General features: G+C 42.7%; 2 protein-coding genes across 3 annotated transcripts; both read right to left on the bottom strand.

Moving 5' to 3' along the window:
* Positions 1-484: 484 nt before the first annotated feature.
* On the bottom strand, positions 485-3,541 carry LOC115058223 (D-threo-3-hydroxyaspartate dehydratase). The gene is made up of 9 exons (XM_029525534.1): positions 3,396-3,541; positions 3,176-3,305; positions 2,391-2,541; positions 2,129-2,309; positions 1,318-1,436; positions 1,095-1,221; positions 844-906; positions 656-761; positions 485-574 (listed from the first exon to the last, which is right to left on the bottom strand). Exons 1-9 carry the CDS (start codon positions 3,539-3,541, stop codon positions 485-487), a joined length of 1,113 nt encoding a protein of 370 aa, XP_029381394.1.
* Positions 3,542-4,729: 1,188 nt separating this feature from the next.
* col6a2 (collagen, type VI, alpha 2) lies at positions 4,730-17,106 on the bottom strand. Of its 2 annotated transcripts, XM_029524886.1 has the most exons (32): positions 16,893-17,101; positions 15,445-15,536; positions 15,194-15,294; positions 14,938-15,081; positions 13,875-14,237; positions 13,761-13,781; positions 13,606-13,671; positions 13,414-13,512; positions 13,272-13,298; positions 13,090-13,116; positions 12,943-12,987; positions 12,743-12,796; positions 12,595-12,657; positions 12,446-12,508; positions 12,290-12,343; positions 12,157-12,192; positions 12,008-12,070; positions 11,799-11,861; positions 11,620-11,682; positions 11,475-11,537; positions 11,332-11,382; positions 11,152-11,250; positions 11,001-11,063; positions 10,744-10,779; positions 10,611-10,656; positions 10,036-10,188; positions 9,819-9,913; positions 9,125-9,306; positions 8,850-9,028; positions 8,709-8,747; positions 6,358-6,692; positions 4,730-5,735 (listed from the first exon to the last, which is right to left on the bottom strand). In XM_029524886.1, the coding sequence occupies exons 2-32, from the start codon at positions 15,518-15,520 to the stop codon at positions 5,469-5,471; spliced, it is 3,036 nt and encodes a 1,011-aa protein (XP_029380746.1). In that variant the 5' UTR covers positions 15,521-15,536; positions 16,893-17,101; the 3' UTR covers positions 4,730-5,468. The 2 variants fall into 2 exon arrangements, with proteins under 2 accessions (XP_029380746.1, XP_029380747.1); XM_029524887.1 differs by lacking the exons at positions 4,730-5,735; positions 6,358-6,692 and adding an exon at positions 6,746-8,101 and having other exon boundaries at positions 16,893-17,106.
* Between the last annotated feature and the right edge of the window lie 2,402 nt (positions 17,107-19,508).

Here is a 19,508-nt window from a genome sequence, read left to right as displayed (position 1 = left end):
TTACAGCATCTATTTTATTCTTATGTTAAGAAAGAAAAGACAACATAATTAAGTCACAACATGGTGACCTATGTGTTATCTAGAAGTTCATCTTTAATATGGAAGCACATTTTGCTTTCAGGTCTGTTACAGTCATTTTAGTAGTGTGGTAACGACATGATAAGGCAACATATTCTTAAAACATTAATTTAATTAAACATATATTATTGCAGAAGTGTACTTTTTCACATTTGTTGTTTCACAGTATTTTAAATGCATTAAGTAAATAGCACTTCAAACAACACAATGCAACCGATCAACTGTTATTAAATCAGTACTTGAGAAAAGTTTCTACACTTTTAATTTGCAAATAATCGCAATTACTTGTGCGCATTTTTATTTTCACCCCAGAAGAATGTAGGAAATAAATGATACTACAAATTTGCTGACTTTTTCAACAATCTAGCAACCCAAAAAAAGTATGAATAAAGAGCTGGGCAGCTGTTCACCATCCACGCGTGGGTGTCCACTTCCCCAGCAGTCGGCCCTCTGAGTGCACATAGTACACTGGATGCATTGAAGCAGTTGCACAAGCCTACAGAAATCAACAGAGATGGTCAGGAGAGAGGAGACTGACAACAAAAACAAAGAAGCCTCCACATTGAACAGTACTCACATGGTAGGGGATTAGTGTGAGCAGAGAGCCGATGGGGTATTTGCTGTAGTCTAGCGCTCCTGAGATAGGCTCCACTCTACCATGCTCCTGGGTCATCGACAACAACCTGGAGAGAAAAATCTCTTATCAAAACTTCAGCCACAATTATATTTAGGACTGAGGTTAAAATCTAAGAGTAGCAGCATTACTTGAGATTTGGATGGCCTTCAATCACAGCATATCCAGTGGAAAGTTTTCCGGCTCCATCCAAACTGATGGGTGATCAACAGCAGGGGAAATGAAATGTCAGTGCCGTCACCACCCATGCAGAGCTGACATTAAAGTTGCAAAGGGTACTAATGTATTAGCTTTAGATGATGCTGATTTACAATGAAGGCGTCACTGTCGGCCTACAATGTAATCTATGAATACACAAAGGGTACAACACTGATGAAGGCACCTGATTCCAGTCCATCCACAGTCAATCAGGAGCTGGTTTCTGTGAGGACAGTGTCCAATGACCCTGGTCAAAATCCTCACAGCCACGTCCTCCAGACTGCATGAGCCAATCACAAACTGCTGCACATCTAAAACACAACAGAAATTATCACTGTTGTTTGTGTTTGGTTACTTTTTTCCAAAATGTATACATGATAAAATTACATCTACATTCATCCACACACCAAAGAAGGCGTAGTTTCCAGGATGCACCTCGCTGAGCTGTGCCATGTCTTTGATTGGGTGGCTACAGGAAGGGGTGGAGCCAATGCTGGACTTACAAATGATGCCCATAGCCTTCAGTCTACCAGAAACAAACAGACGAGTGCAATTAATGGTCAATGACAATACATAAGGAAAAACAATAATAATAAAAATAATATATACTTGCAGGGATTGAATTTTGGACTGCAATTTCAACATTGATATATTGTGTGAAGTTTATGCAAAATATGACAGATTCCCTTATCTCCACATCAACCAGATATTTACCAGATAATTATAAGTCATTTTTTGTTGGTTTGGTGTCCACCCAGACTTCACAGAAAATTTCTCTCCACATTTGGTCTCCTCAAACTCCTACAGGATGTTCCTGGCTCTTTAGCTGCTAAAAGCTCCGAAATGTGATGGACAATACATCAACCTGAGATTGCCAGCTGTTGGGGCTGGGCAGGTATCATGGAACAGGTGTATCAGAGCTATTTACTGGAAATGACTTTGTTGGGGTGGCTAAAGCAAACAGTACTGCAGTGAGAGGCTATACTTCTCACATTATGCACAGTCATTTGAATGTTTTCAAATAAAACTATTAAGGTTAATATGGAAAATTAAGTAATAGTAATTAGGCAATAATTAACTTCCTTGAATCCTATTCTACACATCAAACGTCTTTCTTTTAAACTTATCTTTTTTTGTAATTTCTTTTCAATTACATCTACAAATACTTTTGTACTTGTCAGGAGGGAACAACAAGCAACCAGTTTGTTTTTGTCTTACTTTTCCATAAACTGTAGAGTCAAACTGGTGGTTTCCTGAGCAACAGTCTGTATTTCCTTCACCCCTTTGCAGTTATAGGTGTTTCCACAGTGAGCGTACACTCCAGTCAGCTGGACACCCTCTGCCTCAGAGATGGCCTGAGCCAACCTGAGAGCCTCGGGCTCTGAGTGCAGGACGCCAGCTACAACAAAGACCAAACATACAGTCAGATAGCGCTCAGTTGGCGATGACCTGCAATGTTACGGTCTCCCTGCCTGCTCACCTCTCCCATTGCCACAGTCAAGTTTCAGCCAGACATGCCACTGCCGGCCATCTCTCAGTGGTCTCTTTTTGAGTTGCTCCAGAGCTTCAGGGTGATCCAATAAAACTTGAAAGAGATCCAGCCTCTCTGACAGAGCTGCACTACGCTCTACCTAAAACCATACACACATATGCCACATAAATGAATCGTTTTACAGCTGATACATAATGAAAAAATATAATATATAGATTTATCTCGAATTAATGTTGATTGGTATGATTTGTTTTTTCTTTTTTATCAGACATCTAGTTTTAGGTTTGTTTACCTGACACGTTTCGACGTATGTAAAACAAGGAAAAATGAACATAAGAAAAGAGTGCGAAAAGGAGACAGCTACAGACAAACCTGAACAATAAAAGAAAAGGCATAACAGGAAAATTACAAGTCAGCCATAACAGACCACTGCAAAACAGAAAATGACATTATGGACTGGGGGAATGCCAGAGTCATCCATACAGAAGATAACAAACATCAGCGCTGGATCAGGGAGGCCATGGAGATCCGAAAGTGAAGCCCGAGGACCATCAACCGGGATGAGGGAGCATACATGCTCTCCCATACCTGGAGCGCCATCTTGCAGGGGGCGAACGGACAGCAGAAGGCGTGACCGACCTGTCAACCCGGACAGGAAGGTCACGCCTTTGGAAACATCAGCTGATATGATGCGTCACCAATAACATGTCATGTTTTGCAAAGCAGTGTGTAAAAGAGAGCAGGGACACAGCTGTAGAGTGAAATGAGAGGACCTTATCAAAGGGAAGAGAGTATGCATAGAGGATATCATCAAATCCATGGTCAGCATAGAAAAAGGCCTCAGCAAGTGTGGAAACGACGATGCACCTCCGTGTTCCTCCTGTCATTATGTCAGCACACTCACTGGACACGAAGACAAACGCAGAGACAGACGCGATCAGCATCCTTCGAATGTGACTGAGCTGTCTGGACATACTGTGTGTGTCTTCCTACAGAGTTTTGTGCGTCTTCATGTGTGGCCGAAGCTGGACCCCCAGCTTCTGACAACGGTCTTTCATCCTCTGGGCATTTCTCTTTACTTTATCCACATCCACCACCAGAGCAGGGGTACACAGGGCTGAGAGGGGCTCCCCCTCCATTCTGGCAACACTGGACCAATTAAAAAACAAACACACACACATACAATACAATTCTCATCCAGTTAAATTCCTGTGCATGAATGGCGACAACTCACTGTCCTGACTCTGTCCTGATCACATACAAAAGCTTAACAAAACAAAACAAAACAAAAAAAACGATTCAAACTATCAGAAATAACATCGTATTTTCAGTACTCTGCAATTTTGCAATGCTTCAGGTCATGCAATATAGACCTTTGAACTTTGAAAAACAAATATCACGGTGCCTGTTGTGCAAATTATTCATGCCTTCCATGGAAATCTTACGATCTCTAAACGACAGAGCGTGTGAGAGACACGATACAAGAAAGTAGAATAACATAAAACAATTCACGCTAGGTGTTCGTAAAAGATTACCATGAAACTCAGGTCTACTGACAGACAGTTTACAGACAGACCTGATTTCTTTCTATTCAGTCAAAGATGGTTATGTGTGAGAGGGCCTGTCGATGGTTCACTAATGACGATTTACCGGGTCCCCCGTCCTCTTAACGTGCAGAGAGCATGCCGGTTGCTGAAGCTACTGTGGGCGCAAAGTCAACGACCGACTATTTGCTATCAGTGGTTATGAGTTCGAGACCGAACCGGTTCGCTGCCAAGCCTCAGGCCCTTTCTGTCTCCTCTGCACTGATGATCGCACAACCCGGCAGACGCATTGGAGCCCGCAGCTCTCCGCACCAGAAAGAAAAATCCCTCGAACTTCCCATTGGAAGGGCTCACGTCACAGGGTATCCCCGGATGGACAAACCACCATTAACTTTTTTTTTTTTTTTTTTAACAAACTATAGGTATTACATACAGTTCAGATATGTAATGTGAAATACATCAATGCAATTTTGTTACATTTGTGAGTAGCTGTAAATTACTAAATATGTTAAGTAATGTGGAATAATAAAACTTATTTGCTTCCTAAATGAAATGCAGGCTATCATGCAGCAATAGACTTGCTCACTGTAATATTTGGTCGAGCAGGGAAAGCCATATGTCAAATTGGTGGGCTACATTTGACCCAAAAAAGAAAATGCTAGTTTCTCTAACTTCAATAATTAATTCAATATATTCTCTATGTATTCTATGAATATGTATGCATATATATATATATAGTTACAGTTATAGTGATTTGTAAGCAGATGAAACAAAACACATATATATCTTGCAAACACAAAAGCCAGTGTTGGGGGGCGACCAAATTATGCTTTATTTGCACTTAATGTTTACAGATTTGGTACTTTTATGTTTGTCTGTTAAAACATTACAGTATATGTGTGTTCATGTGCATGTCTATGTGATTCTGTGTGTTTGAATGTGGGGCATTTATGTGTATGGAATTTTTTTCTTTGGAGAAGACATGTCTACATGCTTTTCATGCCCTGAACAAACTACAGTAATTGCAACACAACATGATGTGAAAAATGCTTTAAGATCTAGTCAGATGGCTTTGTCCTGTTTTCTATTTAAGCACCTTTAATGGAAATAATGTAACTTCGTGAAGAGGGACTGAGAGCGAAAGAGACAGAGTGAAAGAAAGGATTTTTTTCCTTAAAAATGAAAATCAATACGAAAAAAAAAACCAACATAAAGCATACAATTTGTTTCATAAACATTCAATAATCATATACCTGTCCTGTAGGATACTTATGAGTGTCTTTGGTTGGAAGTGCTGACAGTGGATTTAGAATAAACAGAACAACCAAATTTCATGCTGTTAGATATGTATATTTTTGTTTTTCTGTGTGCTGTTGCTACGTGGATTGTTTTGGCTTTTGTAAATTGATCTTCAGCAATGAAAACAAGATAGTGCCTTGCATGTATAAAGCACTATTTACACGTACACAGGAGGAAGGTTCTTCTTCGTACCCTCTATTGTTTAGAGCATTACAGTTCCTCACTAGCATATCCAGCGGACAAAGCGCTCAAAGAAAGAGGGTTTGTTCAGCGTGTTGTAGTCAGAGCCTCTAAAGATGGCCGACATGTCCCCTAGAGATATCTTCCGCAGAACATCTTCATCTGTGTCGGTTCCCATGGCAATCACCGTGGGAATGCCTTCTGCTCTCCTCATGGCATTCACACCCTCATCCAGCTGCTCGCTGGCTGTGATGCCATCAGTGATGAACACAAAGGCCACCTCAGCATTGCGACGAGCCTGGCGGTTATTCTAAAAACACAAGATGCAATGTTAGATGAGCAGTTTAACTTTTCAGGCAATCCACTTGTTTGCTTCCTTTCAGTAGGAAAGTTCAAATGTTGACATCTGTGTAATGTGGAGTAAGAAAGGTGAAAGATAGTTCAGCATGAAGACATAAAACATAGAAAAAAGCTAACCCTAAATTGAAATTTGATTTCTCTTTGTGTTAAGATTGAATATATATAAACAATCCATAAAATACAGTATGTTAAAGTTGTGGTGGGATATATTTTTGAATGTTAGACAGAAGCAGATTGGCCCAAGATTGAGTCCAATCCTAATTCTGAACAAATGCTAATGGTCTAGTGATCTCCATCGTTGTGGTGAGTAATTTTACGGTTTTAGAAGGCTCACTCACTTTGTTAATCAAATGTACTTCAGAAGATATAACTTTTATATGTGTGTCAAAAATGACATTACAGCCAGCAATTGCTAACATCAAGATTAATACTTGACTTCTGGGAGTGTCCAATTTATCACCCGGAAAATGTTCAACTCATCAGTTTTTTAACAAAAATATTCATATGACTCAAACAAGCTGCCTTAAGAAAAGCTTAGTGATAGCTAACAGTTGGGTGTGTGTTTGGTTTACCGATAAAAACACCACATTGTTGACAGCATGGATGATAGCGCTGCCCAGAGCAGAAGAGGAGTCCATGTAGGTCACGCCTGCCAGTGAATCTGAGATTAAATTGCGGTCGTGTGTGAGCGGGAACTCCACCCTCTGCTCTGTCGGGCTTCCATACTGGAGCAGAGCCACGCGGGCATTCCTCTCGTCTGAGCTGCTGTTGGCCAGCATGAGGCGGCCAGCCACTTTCTCAATGAACTCTTTGGCCCTGCGGTGGTTCTCCAGTCCCATTCTCTCAGATCCATCCAGCATGAACACCACTTCCACCGGCCGCTGAACACAGTTAGCCACCGCAGGCTCTGGAACAGACACATACACAAGGTTGTAAATCAAACATGATGCTCAGTGGACTCCTGCTGGAACACAGATGTTCACAGGTGATGTTTTTGTCATACGTCTCTACATGCTGAATGGTCGTCCAAATGCCCCTCTAAACCTTCGTTGAACACTAAAATCCCTTTCAAAAGAAAAAATTTAGTTTGCTCTACTATTTATTTATCTTGTAACAATATTACAAAAAAGAATGCATTACATTTTACAAGACTACACAGTTCGAATTAGCAAGTTGCAGTCACGGAGCTAACATGATCCCGATCCTTTCCCACTGTGGTCATTTTCCTCTTGTCATCCAACTTTACAAGCCAAGCCACATGCAAAAAACAATAAGTAAAAAAAAAAAAAAAAAACCTTCTCTGGTCAAGGGCATTACATATAATAGTTCCTTCGTGGTCAGTGCGAAGTCACTTGACCAAACAATCACATATGCTAAATTCTGACTCTTTTACTGTATATCGTGATATGTATAACACCAGTTCATTTCCACATGTAATGGCTTTTCCATCAACATGAGTCATTCACAGACAAAAGTAAGGGTTGTAACCATGGATATGTGCAAAACAGCAAAAAAGAGTCATTATACTGATTCAGCGGGCTCATGATTCACAGTGGAAATGAGACTTCATGGAAGAGCCATTGTATATTAAACATGAGCAACATGAATCACTCTACAGAGGAATCTGCTTCCAACAAATAGATTACATTCGTTTTCCAAGTGAGTGGATGATGTTCCTCCACTAAGGTGGAAAAACTTAAATCTTTCAGATTACCCAACAGATAAACCTTTCTTCGACAGCGCCACTTGTGTATGTGAACTCAGAAATACTCTATGAGGTTAGCGAACATCATGAATCCACATTTGATTTCAGCCCATCATATGCACTAAAGTATACACGAGGCTGCTCTGAAATTTTACAGAACCAGCTTCAGATGATGCAATTTATTTGCAACAGCCCAGATCCATATTGCACCCAAAGAGTTAAATCAAATGCCCACCCTTTTAAAAAGTCTATTTTATGTCCAGCAGTAAGCTTATTAGTCATTGGCATCCCTATTGGGGAGGTAGCGTGGTTAGCATATGAGCATTAGCAGAGTCCTAAGGCTTTCTCTGGGTCTCCCATAATGTCTCCATAGACATATTTGAAGGAGTCGATGAACAGCTGGGTCCACTGCTGTCTGTCCGCTCCCTGGGCGAGTTTGGCTCTCTGGGCTGTGTACGCCATGGTTGCCACGCCAACCCCGTACTGCTGCTCACTCAGGCCGTTCAGTAGGTTGGCCACACCCTCCAAAGAGGTGGGGACCAAATTGGGGCTGCCTTCCTCGGCCAGTGGCTTCCAGGGGTGAGGGGTTTGCCCCACACTGATGCCCCCTCCTGCAACGAGTGGGCGGAATAACATTGTGGGCAGGATCCCACAGACACGACGCATCAACACAGCCAACTAAGATGCCAGACGCACACCGAGTTGCACAAACAGGCAAATTTGTGTTGTGTGTTGGTTTTACAGCCACAGAAATTAATAGCTCCCATTGTAAAAGATGAGTAACTACAGATTTGGCATTTTGACCTAAGCTGAAGCCAAAATGCATCTGCTGTTAAACAGAAACTAAAGGTGCCAGTTTGCTTCAGACATATGGACACAGAAAAGTATAATTGTCCTTACTTGCCATCGTAAAAGCGGTTGAGATGCAATGCATCAAGCAAAGAGGGTAACTATGCATACTTAAACACGAGCCGTTTGTACAGAAAGAGCCTACAAGGGAACACCTGCATGCTTTCCAACCTCCACATAACAGGTCAAAGGGTAGACATGACATGAGCATGTTTACACGGATTGACAATCAAAGAGCTACTTTGTGTAAAAGATATTGATGCCTTACTAATGCTGGTTATCCAGGTTATATCAGTGCAATGTGTATAAACTTTGAAGAGGACACAAAGCAAATCTAAAGCTTATTTGATGAACAGTATTTCATCTTACCTGATTTACATGGGAGATCAGGGCATATGATGATAGGATCTGAAACCAAAGACAGAGAGACCATGTCAGACGACAGGATCAAAAGACAAAGCAACTTCTCACACCCAATTTTAACTTGATGTGTGTTTAAGGCTGATGTACCTGGGCAGAGCACAGTCTCAATCTTGTCGATGAATTCCTCAGCCACAAGGTCTGCAAAGCGCCTCATTCCCAGCACCCTGCCATCCTTCTGGCAGGCGATACTCTTCAGACTCTCATTCTCCTCAATCTGGTCGAACATGTCTCCAATACCAATGGCGCTGACATCAACACTGGGATCACTGCTCACAGTACACACAAGCATGACATATAACTATTTTCCTCCCCGCAAAAGCAAATTCTTAAATACCAAACTGGACAGCCCCAGTGTCAGGCACCTGCAGAGGTAGGTGAGCAGTGAATCATCATCTCTAGGGTCGAAGCGTCCATCGGTTATGACAACTACAGTGACGTTGGCTTTGGCTCTGCGGCTATCCCTGATTAGGTTGTCGTAGGCGTACTTCAAAGCAGATGGAGTCCACGTTCCTCCAGCGATCCACTCCAAACGCTTAACTGCATCCTGAACAGCAGATAAGGCAGCATGTGAGTGATGTGTATGCATACCTGTGATGTCCGCACTGAGGGTGGGCAGAGGAGGCCCAGAACATTTATTGTTTTCACTTGATGAAATGATTACTCTCACCTGTAAGATTATTAGTTATTCCCATCTATAAAGATGTCAAATCATTTTTAGCATTGAAGCTTTAGCAGAGCTCTAGCGACACAGGCTCCATAAAGGTAAACTTTCCAGATTTTAACTTAAACAGGCAATCTTGTGTTATGTCATAGATCAATAAATAACATATCAACTCTGTTGAAATGTAGAATATAAATGACTCCATTTCACTAGCTGTGTCGAAAGATTGGTTTACAATGCCTTATGTGTGCTGAAGTTTCCACACATAAAGCAGATGTGATCTGATCAGAGATGCTAATTATCAAACATGGACACAAGAGATAAAAGGGCAGCCCGCGCTATAACCTACAATCACACTTCAAAGCTCTTTGTGTTTGTGTCTGTGTGCCTGAGACCTTGAAAGCAGAGAGGGAGTCGATCCTGGGATCATCGAGCCGGATGGCTTGGAATGTTCCACTATGACTGTACTGGACAACTCCCACCCTTGTGCCTGGAAAAACAGGGAACCATGTTTTTCTCACATTTAAGCTTCCAGCCATTTTGAAATAATACTGATCATACTTTCATTCTGGATGAAGCAAGGGGATGCAAGTATTATATTTTCATGGTCACCTGTTTCTGCCTTAGGGTCCTTAGCAAGTGATCCCAGTCTGTTGATGGTGTTTATAACAAAGTTCTTCTCCAGGGTGAAGTTGGTAAGACCCACTGACTCAGAGCTGTCAATCACAAAAACAATGTCCACGGCTCCGCAACGTTTCTCACAGTCTGCAGACAAAAACACAGAGTGTTGGGCTCATAAACGACAAAGCAAGAATGGAAAACTCTGCAGCACGGCAGCATTGTGGTTAACACTAGTGCTCCACAATAAGGTGCATGTTCTCCCCGTGCCTAGGTGGGTTTCCTCCGGGTACTCCGGTTTCCTCTCACCGTCCAAAGACATCATGTTTGGGTTTGTTGGTGACTCTAAATTGTCTGTAGGTCTGTGTATGTGTGTGAGTAGTTGTTGGCCTCTGTCTCTGTGTGTTGACCCTCTAATGGACTGGTGACCTGTCCAGGGTGACCCCGCCCTCCCCCAGTGTGAGCTGGGATTGGCTCCATCACCCCCATGACCGAGAAATGGATAAGCGGTTGAAGAAGAATAATAATAATTATTATTATTCTAATAATAAGAATAATGGAAAACTCACCACAGCAGCCGCATGTCTCCCTGATGTAGTTCATGACATCACATTCCTACAGGAGAGCACAACACATTTTAATATATTGGTGTTTCTGTTGGTTTGCCAGTGAGCAAATAGTGTTTAGATGGGCTGTTCTTACAGTGAGGCCAGGATCTCCCTCTGGGCCCGGATCTCCCTGCAGAGGGACAGGCACAAAATCATATGCCTGTCTTTAAACCTGTTTGGTTCGGGATAGCAGCTAGAGTATTCAAGTATTCAACTAGTATATACACTCTAGTATTATACTGTAGTATAATACTAGAGTATGAGTATTTAAGTAAACACATGATCAGGTCTGCTTTATGTGCACATTTAGTGAGCAAAAGGTACCCCTGTGTGAATATGTAGTGTACTTACATCCCGTCCATTCTCTCCTCTTGGTCCTCTTGTGCCAGGTTCACCCTGAGGCCCGGGCTCTCCCTTTTGGAAGCAAATAGATTATAAAAATTGTAACTATACTTGCAAACCTTTCCTTACATTATAGCAAAGATCTAAAAGGGCTACTTACTGCTTCTCCTGGAGTTCCTTTATCCCCAGGATCTCCTTTTTGACCACAGTCTCCCCTGCTGCCGCGAGGTCCACGATTACCCTTCTCTCCTCTGTCGCCCTGCAAAGAGTGCATTTTTTTGTGTCAGCCAAGCAGGTTGCATGAGCAAATGTAAAGAAACAAAATGCAGGTGTATGTTACCGATGGTCCTCTTGATCCAGGATAGCTGAAACCAGGTCTTCCAAGATCTCCCTAAATGGCAATCAAATGAACAGTCACAACAAAGAAACTCAGAGCTAAAAACAGTTCAGAAAAGATGCTACTGCAGATATATAGATACTCACTTTTGGTCCAGGCTGTCCGGAGTCTCCTCTCGGCCCAGCATCACCAGGGTCACCTCTGGTACCCTACACCAGAGACAGTCCAAGTGTTAAAGAAAGCTCAATATGTACTTGTTGATACACTACTCAGATGTTACTTTCAACATACATTTTTTCCAGGCTCTCCTGGTGACCCTGGTGGCCCTCTGGGGCCTGGCAGGCCATTGTCTCCCTGTTGAGAGGAAAGAGTGTTGACAACTGGTGGAGTGGATGAGAGTGAAACTCAGAGTGCATCATGTCCATCTAAAATTACACATGATATAGAGATTATAAAATGGTCATTTTTACCTTTGAACCTTTCTCTCCCGATTCACCTGGAAGTCCTCTCATTCCCTCTGGCCCCATTTCACCCTAAAATATCAATAATAAGCCTCTAGTGGGGTAATGGTGTCTCAGTGAAATGTAATGAAAACTATTTAAGCCAGGGAATATAAGTCCATGATAAATAAATGTTTCATAATTGTGTGACAAGTGCAACAGTGCATGTGAATTAATACCTTGTCTCCCCGAGTTCCTTCTGGCCCTTGAGCACCTTTTGTTCCATAGTCCCCTCTCCTCCCCTGGAACAGAACAATCATCAGAAAACCAGGCAACACAAACCCAGAGAGACAAAAGAAGGGGTCAAGGGTAAATCTGATGTTCTTACCAATTCTCCTCTTTGTCCTGGAAGTCCAGGAGTTCCCTAAGAAACACAACATACAGTTGAGCCACTTGATGCATGTGATGGAATGTGTGTTGACAGGCTATATTGTCTGTGACGATGAACTTATGAGTCTTACTGGATTTCCTTTCACTCCAGGGAGACCAGGTGATCCAGGACTTCCCCTCTCTCCCTACAGAAAAAATAAAAGAAGTTAGCCATTTACCCTCAACACTATAGCTGTTTAACATGACCTCTTGACTACTACTCTGTTTCATAAGAGCGGATGGTTTACCTTTGGTCCAGGATCTCCAGCCGGTCCAATGGGCCCAGGTCTACCAGGGCGTCCTGGATCTCCCTGAAGACATCACAGAAATACAAACCATTTAACCAAAAGTCAAATGAATGATGGTTTGAGTTTCAATTTGAGACAGGAACATTTACCTTCTCTCCATCAGCTCCAGGGAGACCATGTTCACCGACATCACCGGGGTGACCATCAGGACCCTGCAAACAATGGAAAATACAGTGTAAATAGGCCACAATATAGCACAAAATGGGCTGAACAACAAATTTTTGTTGAATGTCATACTCTGTCGCCTGGGTCTCCTTTGCAGCCAGGAGCGCCGATCCGTCCAATTTTACCCTATAATGAAAGAATAGAAACAAAATCTCCAAATTGAAATCGTCACTTAAAAATCAGACATCCACTATCTGTGACTTTTGGTATTTTGTTCCCCAAACTGTACAACAAAAGCTGGTTCTCAAGGTTCAGTTGTTTACAACACCTACCTTCTGTCCATCAGTCCCATTGCGTCCTGGGATGCCAGCCACACCCTAACAACACAGAGAAGAGACTGTGAGAACACAGAGCCAAAAACATACCAGGATCAAGGATAATTGATTGACTTTGATAGGAAATTTTGAAAAAAGACCTACCTTCTTTCCCTGAGCTCCCATCTCTCCCTGCGGACAGACAGAAAATCAACAGTCATTTCTTGAAGGTACATGAAAAGTTTTGTGTGTCATCATCATTTGCCCAGATTCTGTCAACATTTATCAAAAATTGTTCTTCGAAGACAGTTAATCAGGTTGATCCATAGAGCACAGTGGTTCCTTGCCTTGTCGCCCTTAAGGCCTGGTTCTCCCTATAAAGAGGAAAAACAGAAAAGAAAAAAATATTTATCACAATAATATCACATTACAATTATTATTATTTATTTATTATTATTATGTGTGCAATGCTGAATGGTGGTGACTCACTTTGATACCGGGTTGACCGATGGGACCCTCAATACCGGGGTCTCCGGGGCGACCTCTCTCTCCTTTTGGACCTGGATCACCATTGTCACCTTTAGCTCCCTGCAGTCAACAAATGAAGAGGAATAAATTGCCGTGAGAATGAAAATAAATGGTGTTGAAGTGTCTGTAAGCGTATGTGGAAGTGACACTCACTTTTTGTCCTCTATGGCCTTTTGGACCGGGGGGTCCTTGTGTTTCCAGACAGGATACTTTGTAGCACTGCAATTTGAAAGAAATGGGTAAAGAATTGTACAGTCTGTCGCCAAAACTGTCACATTTCTGACTATTTTTGGTGCATGCTGCCTTACCTCTACGTATGCTAAATGTTGCTGTGAAGACAAAAAAAAAAAAAAGGAATGAACATAAAAGGCACTGATAATTTGTCATATTTCTTGGAGTGTCCCTGTGTGTGTTTGTGTTACCATTGTGTTAATGATGCGGTCAATGGTCTCAGTATGTATGGTGGGTCTGCTCTGGCTCAGATCCACAGCCATGAAGTCTCTTCTGTAGACCATTGCTGGAGAGTTGGCAATCTCTCTTAGACCCGTCTCTTCAACGTTCTTTGTTGCCGCTATAACAAATATCCGGATGCCTTCATCACGAGCCTTCTCCGCTGCCACCTTGATGCCCCCACATGGGTTTCCAGTCACATGGCCATCAGTGATGACCACAGCAAATCGGAGGGCTGAGGGGGACGAGGGCGAACGAAGCATTTCCTGGGTCATGTTGGAAATGGCACAGTCGATGTAGGTGCCTTTACCCAGGTAACGGATTCCTCGGACACCCTGGGAACAGTGGCAAGTGTGAGTTAGCATGAATACTCCATTGCCAGCTGCATATTTTACTATCGGAGAAATCAGATCTTTTTTTAAGGACAGGAAGTTTGAGGAGTGGACTTCTGCCACCAGCCAGAAATAGGTTTGATTAGTTTAACAATATAACTGGAGGTAAATAGCCTCCAAAAAAAAAAAAAATCACCTCTAAGGCTCAGTAATTTTTCACTCGTACATACAGTATGTTTCAAGTATTAAATAACAAATAGCTATTTTATATTGGGCCATGTGCTGGATAGTTGCTAGGTCAGTAACATTTGTGCTTTACAGGAAGTCAATGATTTCAGCAAACATCTGGCCCAAAATCCCCCATAAAACACAGAATCTTTGTTTCAAATTAAAATGAACAAATTAAACAATTGAAATGTAGTATGCCATTTCAAGATGTGTCTCCTTCTCACCAGTCTCTGTGCTAAGCTCACTGAAGCAGCTGCCAGATGTAGTCTGATTTGTAATTGACACACATGAGAGCAGTGCTGATTGATTAAGTCCGAACCAAAAACAGTTCAGAAATATCCATTCATTATCCCTCCATTCAGAGATGCCAAAATTCAACACATGATCACTTGGTTAGTAAAAGAAACCTATGAAGCCAAATGATGTCCAATATAACTAAAGGGTGTGTGTGTGTGTCTGTGTGTGCATCACTCACAGAGATGAAATTGCTCTTAGGTCCAATGTTACTGAACACCTCCTGCTTCTGGGAGAAGTGCAGTCCTCCAATGTTCCATCTGATCTGTACAGCACCTCTGAATTCAGCATCGTCTAAACGCTGTACGAACTCCTCAGTGAATGTCTACAAAAAGACACAACGCATTGCACAACATGGCAAGAGAAGACAATTTGGTCAACTTTAAAACTGGCTATTTTCAGGTAAGACATTTGTTCAAATTGTAAAACTGCTGAACCTTGATGCTGTCAACCAGTGACCCAGGGGGGGGTTCCTGCAGGGCAATGGTCTCCGATGTGTCTATGGTGAAGTAGATGTCTATGGGACATTCATTTTTCTCTGGAGGAAACAGACACACAAAAAACATCTAATTACATGCAAAATTGGAATAGATTTCATAAAAAAAAAAAGTTCCATGTTAGGTCACTGAAGTTGTGTTAACATATTAATTGAAGCAATAGCTGGTGTTGACAGTTTCATGCCACTCACTGGAGCATTCTGTCGGCTGGCTGTGAGTCAGGGCTCCAAAAAGAAGACAGAGCGCGATGACCTCTAACCCCAGCATCTTCCTGCTGTCCTGTCTGGCACATAAAGAAACATGATAAAATGAAATGGACAGAAGGAAAGAAAAGGCCCACTGGGAGGGAAATGAAATGGAAAGACAGCCAGACTCAAGAAAAGGGAAGTAAATTCAGGTGAAAATTTTTAATTCTTAACAGATAAAATGTGCAACACCCTGCAATGACTCTTAGTTTGTAGCATTAGCTGATAGCCAAAGTCCCAAAATAACACATTTCTTCATCTTGACTCTTTATCTGCTTTCAATTCACAGGTTTCATCAGACCACAGGTCTACAGACTGTTCCCATGGAAACAAAATGGCTGCCAATGTTATGTAATTGGTTTTGAAGCCGTCAAAGAGAAACAAGGATGAAGCTCCTACAAGCTACACTCATAAACTTTTAATAAGTCATATCCACAGCTTCTAAAAACACATCAAAAATAACACATCATTTTAGGCAATGACATAAATGACATGAACCTGCGAGCAGCCTCATTTTATGGATTCAAACCACAAAATTTGCTGTGCCACAGTCAGCCTTGGTTTACAGGCTGTACTGTAACAGAAAAGAGCATCCAGGAGCATCGACCCGTTTTCCATCGGAATTAACACAACTTTATAACGGCAAGTGCTCACAGTAAATATTCACCCGTCGGGTATTTATGCACGATTTTTGTTGTTTGTCATTTGAGTGGAGTTCCTCATTCTATCACAAATTCCGAATTTCCTGAATTGCCACCTAACCAATTGACATGCAGTGAATTGAACATGGGGCCAATGGGCCATTTGAGGGTCTAGCGAGGGGCCTCTGGAGGGCAGCAGACTGACCTCAGATCCACATCACTATTAACACCACAAATAGCATGACAGCGAAGCCTAATGGTAGCATCTACAGGCACAATTCTGCATCTATTCCCGAGATGTAAACCCAGCAAGGGCCCGACGCCGATGTGAGCAGACTCTTTGCTCTGGTTCCCTCTAGCGGACAGACGGATGCGCTGTGCGGAGGAGTCGCTCCTACAGATGTTCCCATTCGTCCTGCTGTCGGGACCAGCAGATTGAGCAGCAGCCCGCACAGCCTCTCATCCCCGCACGGGTAAATATCACGCAAAATACTCGGAGAAAAGAGCACCACAGTCTGCGCTCACTACCTTTTTAGGTTTTCCTCATGAGCGAGTAGTTTGTGGATTTCCGATGTTTTGCACGGCCAAAGTTTACTGACAAAGCATTTCGGTTTAACTGAGAAAAAGGGTAATTTCAGTGAATGAGGACATGCAAGGAAACTCAGAAACGCAGAGGAAGTCAGACAGAGATGTTCGGGGAGAAGGAGGGAGAGCACATTATGGCACATCGCTATGCGTAAAAGTGCTACATACCTAAACGCTTTCCAATGACTTCAAATCTTCGTGGCCAGCTGAGCGTCTGTTGACTATCTCATCTCAGACGGAAGGAGGGCCGAGAAAAAACGGGCTATAGGATGAGAAAATGGGGAATAAAGTCTTGGATGCGCGTTAACTTCCCGCAGAAGAGCCGTCCGTCCGCTCTCCCTACCCGGTCCAGCCCCAGCAGCCACTTCTGATCCCTCCTCTCGGGTGCGCGCGGCGCGCCCCAGTGCCGCTCCTGTCTGCCGCTTGGAGGCGCAGTGGCTCCGCAGGAACCCGTGTTTGCGCGTGCGCGTGCACAGGATACCAGTGGCTCTGCGATAGAGAAGAAGAAAAAGACGATGATGATGATGATGCCAAAGCACAGCTAGAGCTTCAAAGTCAGGAGATATCACAGTGGTATGGATGTGGCCCTCAGCGGAAACAGATGGCACAACCCCGGGGGCGCGCTGAGCTTTCATGTCCCTGAGACAGAGCTTTTAGAGGTTTCATAGTTATTCTCACATATGTGGTGACTCAGAGCAAAATAGAACAGGATAAGGAGTAGACTTAACCCCCTTTACCCATAAATATGCACACAAAAGGGCCTTCATTTCTGTCTGATGGTCTGGTTGCAATTAGTAAGCCTAGTGAGAGGAGTTTATACTCAGTGTAAACACTGACAGATTGTCCATGAGTCTGCTCACCATGTTTATATGTATGTAGGTGATCCAGCGGCCTGTTTGCCTATTTGTATGTCTTAAACTCTTGGTGGACGTGGTGGGAGGTCTCCCCTCATGCATGATTTACTAAGTATGTGCACATGTGCATTCTTATTTACACCATAAATGTAAAACGTATTTGACTTCATCTCATTGTTGCAGATGGTGTGCCACCTGCAGTAACCCTGGCTGGACATTGGCGCAAGGTTTTCATCCAAGTCCACCTTAATGGCATGAGAGGCAGAGAGAAAGAGAAGATGACAAGGTCATTTGTGTAAAATCTATGTAAAAGATGGTGAAGTTAAGGACCAGAAGGTATTTGAATGAAGGTTTCCGATTTTTGGGGGCTTGTGGCTGACCATTACAGTCAACAGGGTGTTTAATTGATTTGTACAAGCAGTTTTTAAAGACGTTTTGCTCCCCTTTTTTAATTTAACTTTATCTGACAGTGTTGTGGGTTACAAGCAATCTAGATGTGGTAGGAGGGGAGACAGCAGTCAGCATTTTGCCAATGGATCTGAGAATGAGAGAGGATGGGGCAGACAGAAGGAGGAGACCAGCTGCTGACCAGAGTTAATACTGTAAGCCTCTTCTCTCTATCTTGGCCAGGGAAAGGTTTTTCCTTAAAAAGAGAGGAAGAGAGGAGTGAAGTAGTGTGTCCCTGTATGTGTGTTTGTGTGTGTGTTGAAGTGATGGAGAGCTGTAGAGGTGGATGGGGGCGGAGGCAGAGAAGGAGGCGGAGGGGGGGTTCTGGTCTCTGTTAAAGCTGTGACTCATACAATAGGAATTACCTCCCTCCCAAGAAAGAGCAAACCAGGCTCTGCCTCTCTCTGCCTCTCACACTCTCTCTCACTCTTTTTTCCCCTTATTTCTTTCACATGAACTAAAAGAGTATTTTACTCTTGGGGGACTTCTGCATAACCAGCTCCAGAATCATAAACCGTTTGACTCTGCACAAATCACTGTGACTCTCAATGTTCCACAGAAAATGCACAAAGAACAATTCAGTTTTGCTTGCAGACACGAAGGCTCAGACTGGGTGTGAAGAAAAATGTAAAAGGAAATCAAGCGCAAGTTTAGAAATGCAAATGCACTAAACAGTGTTGTCCTGCACATGCATGTACAATAAAACAATGGACTCATCTAGAGGTTTTTTTTTTTATAAGGCTGTCCTGATCTCCATGACTGTCTCCCTTGAATGTCTTATGGTGCATAGAATTGCAACCAGACGTCCTCCAGTCCAGCTCCAGAATCACAAGTTTTTACTTTAATAATAAGTAAACAGGATATTACTTAAACTTATGGTGAGCAAACATGCACTGGGCTATTCCTTTGCTTCTTTTGGAGTCTTTATCCCTCCTTTTTACCAGATGTGCTCTATGTTCAGGCAGGCAGCTGGTAGTTGTTACCCCAGTGCATTATCAGCACATACACGCGTACGTGCGCGTGCATACACACACACACACACACGTCCATGTGTGAAAGTTATGTCACTACCAGTGAAATTTGGTGGAAATGTTTTTCTGAGGTCTGAGTAAGAATTAAAATGGGAGTGAGAGGTCCCATTGCTGTGATTTCAGAAAAAGTGGGGAAGGAGGAAATTGAATTTCAGGAAAACGAAAGACAAGCCAAGACAAATTTCTGAGGAACTGTGGCTCATACAAAGACACATTTGCAGGAATCTCACAGATGTAGATGTATGCACGCCTTAAACGTGCATCACCATGCAAGAACATACATCCATATACACATATACAACACGCAGACTTTGACAAGTTTCGCATCAGTGCAAACATATGCTGTGCACACGCAAACACAGACACAGATACATTAATGTACTGAGCCAAGATGAAAACAGCAGCTCAAAAATCTGTGACACAGGAAAAAAACAGGATAGTAATTGAAAATG

This window comes from Echeneis naucrates, chromosome 17 (assembly GCF_900963305.1).
Source record: "Echeneis naucrates chromosome 17, fEcheNa1.1, whole genome shotgun sequence".
Classification (NCBI taxonomy): Eukaryota; Metazoa; Chordata; class Actinopteri; order Carangiformes; family Echeneidae; genus Echeneis; species Echeneis naucrates.
Note: the sequence above shows the minus strand (reverse complement) of the source record. Positions and strands in the feature narration are given on the sequence as shown.

Bases quoted from the DNA above. Each gene is read 5' to 3' on its own strand.
- LOC115058223 (XM_029525534.1), bottom strand. From the start codon at position 3,541: ATGGAGGGGGAGCCCCTCTCAGCCCTGTGTACCCCTGCTCTGGTGGTG. The intron at 1,437-2,128 runs GTAAGACAAAAA...TGTTTCTGGTAG, and splicing joins ACTCTACAGTTTATGGAAAA to ACTGAAGGCTATGGGCATCA. The intron at 762-843 runs GTAATGCTGCTA...TTTTCTCTCCAG, and splicing joins GAAGGCCATCCAAATCTCAA to GTTGTTGTCGATGACCCAGG.
- col6a2 (XM_029524886.1), bottom strand. From the start codon at position 15,520: ATGCTGGGGTTAGAGGTCATCGCGCTCTGTCTTCTTTTTGGAGCCCTG. The intron at 13,117-13,271 runs GCAAGGAACCAC...GTCTGTCCGCAG, and splicing joins CAGGCCTTAAGGGCGACAAG to GGAGAGATGGGAGCTCAGGG. The intron at 11,064-11,151 runs GTAAGTAGCCCT...TGCTTCCAAAAG, and splicing joins AAGGAACTCCAGGAGAAGCA to GGAGAGCCCGGGCCTCAGGG.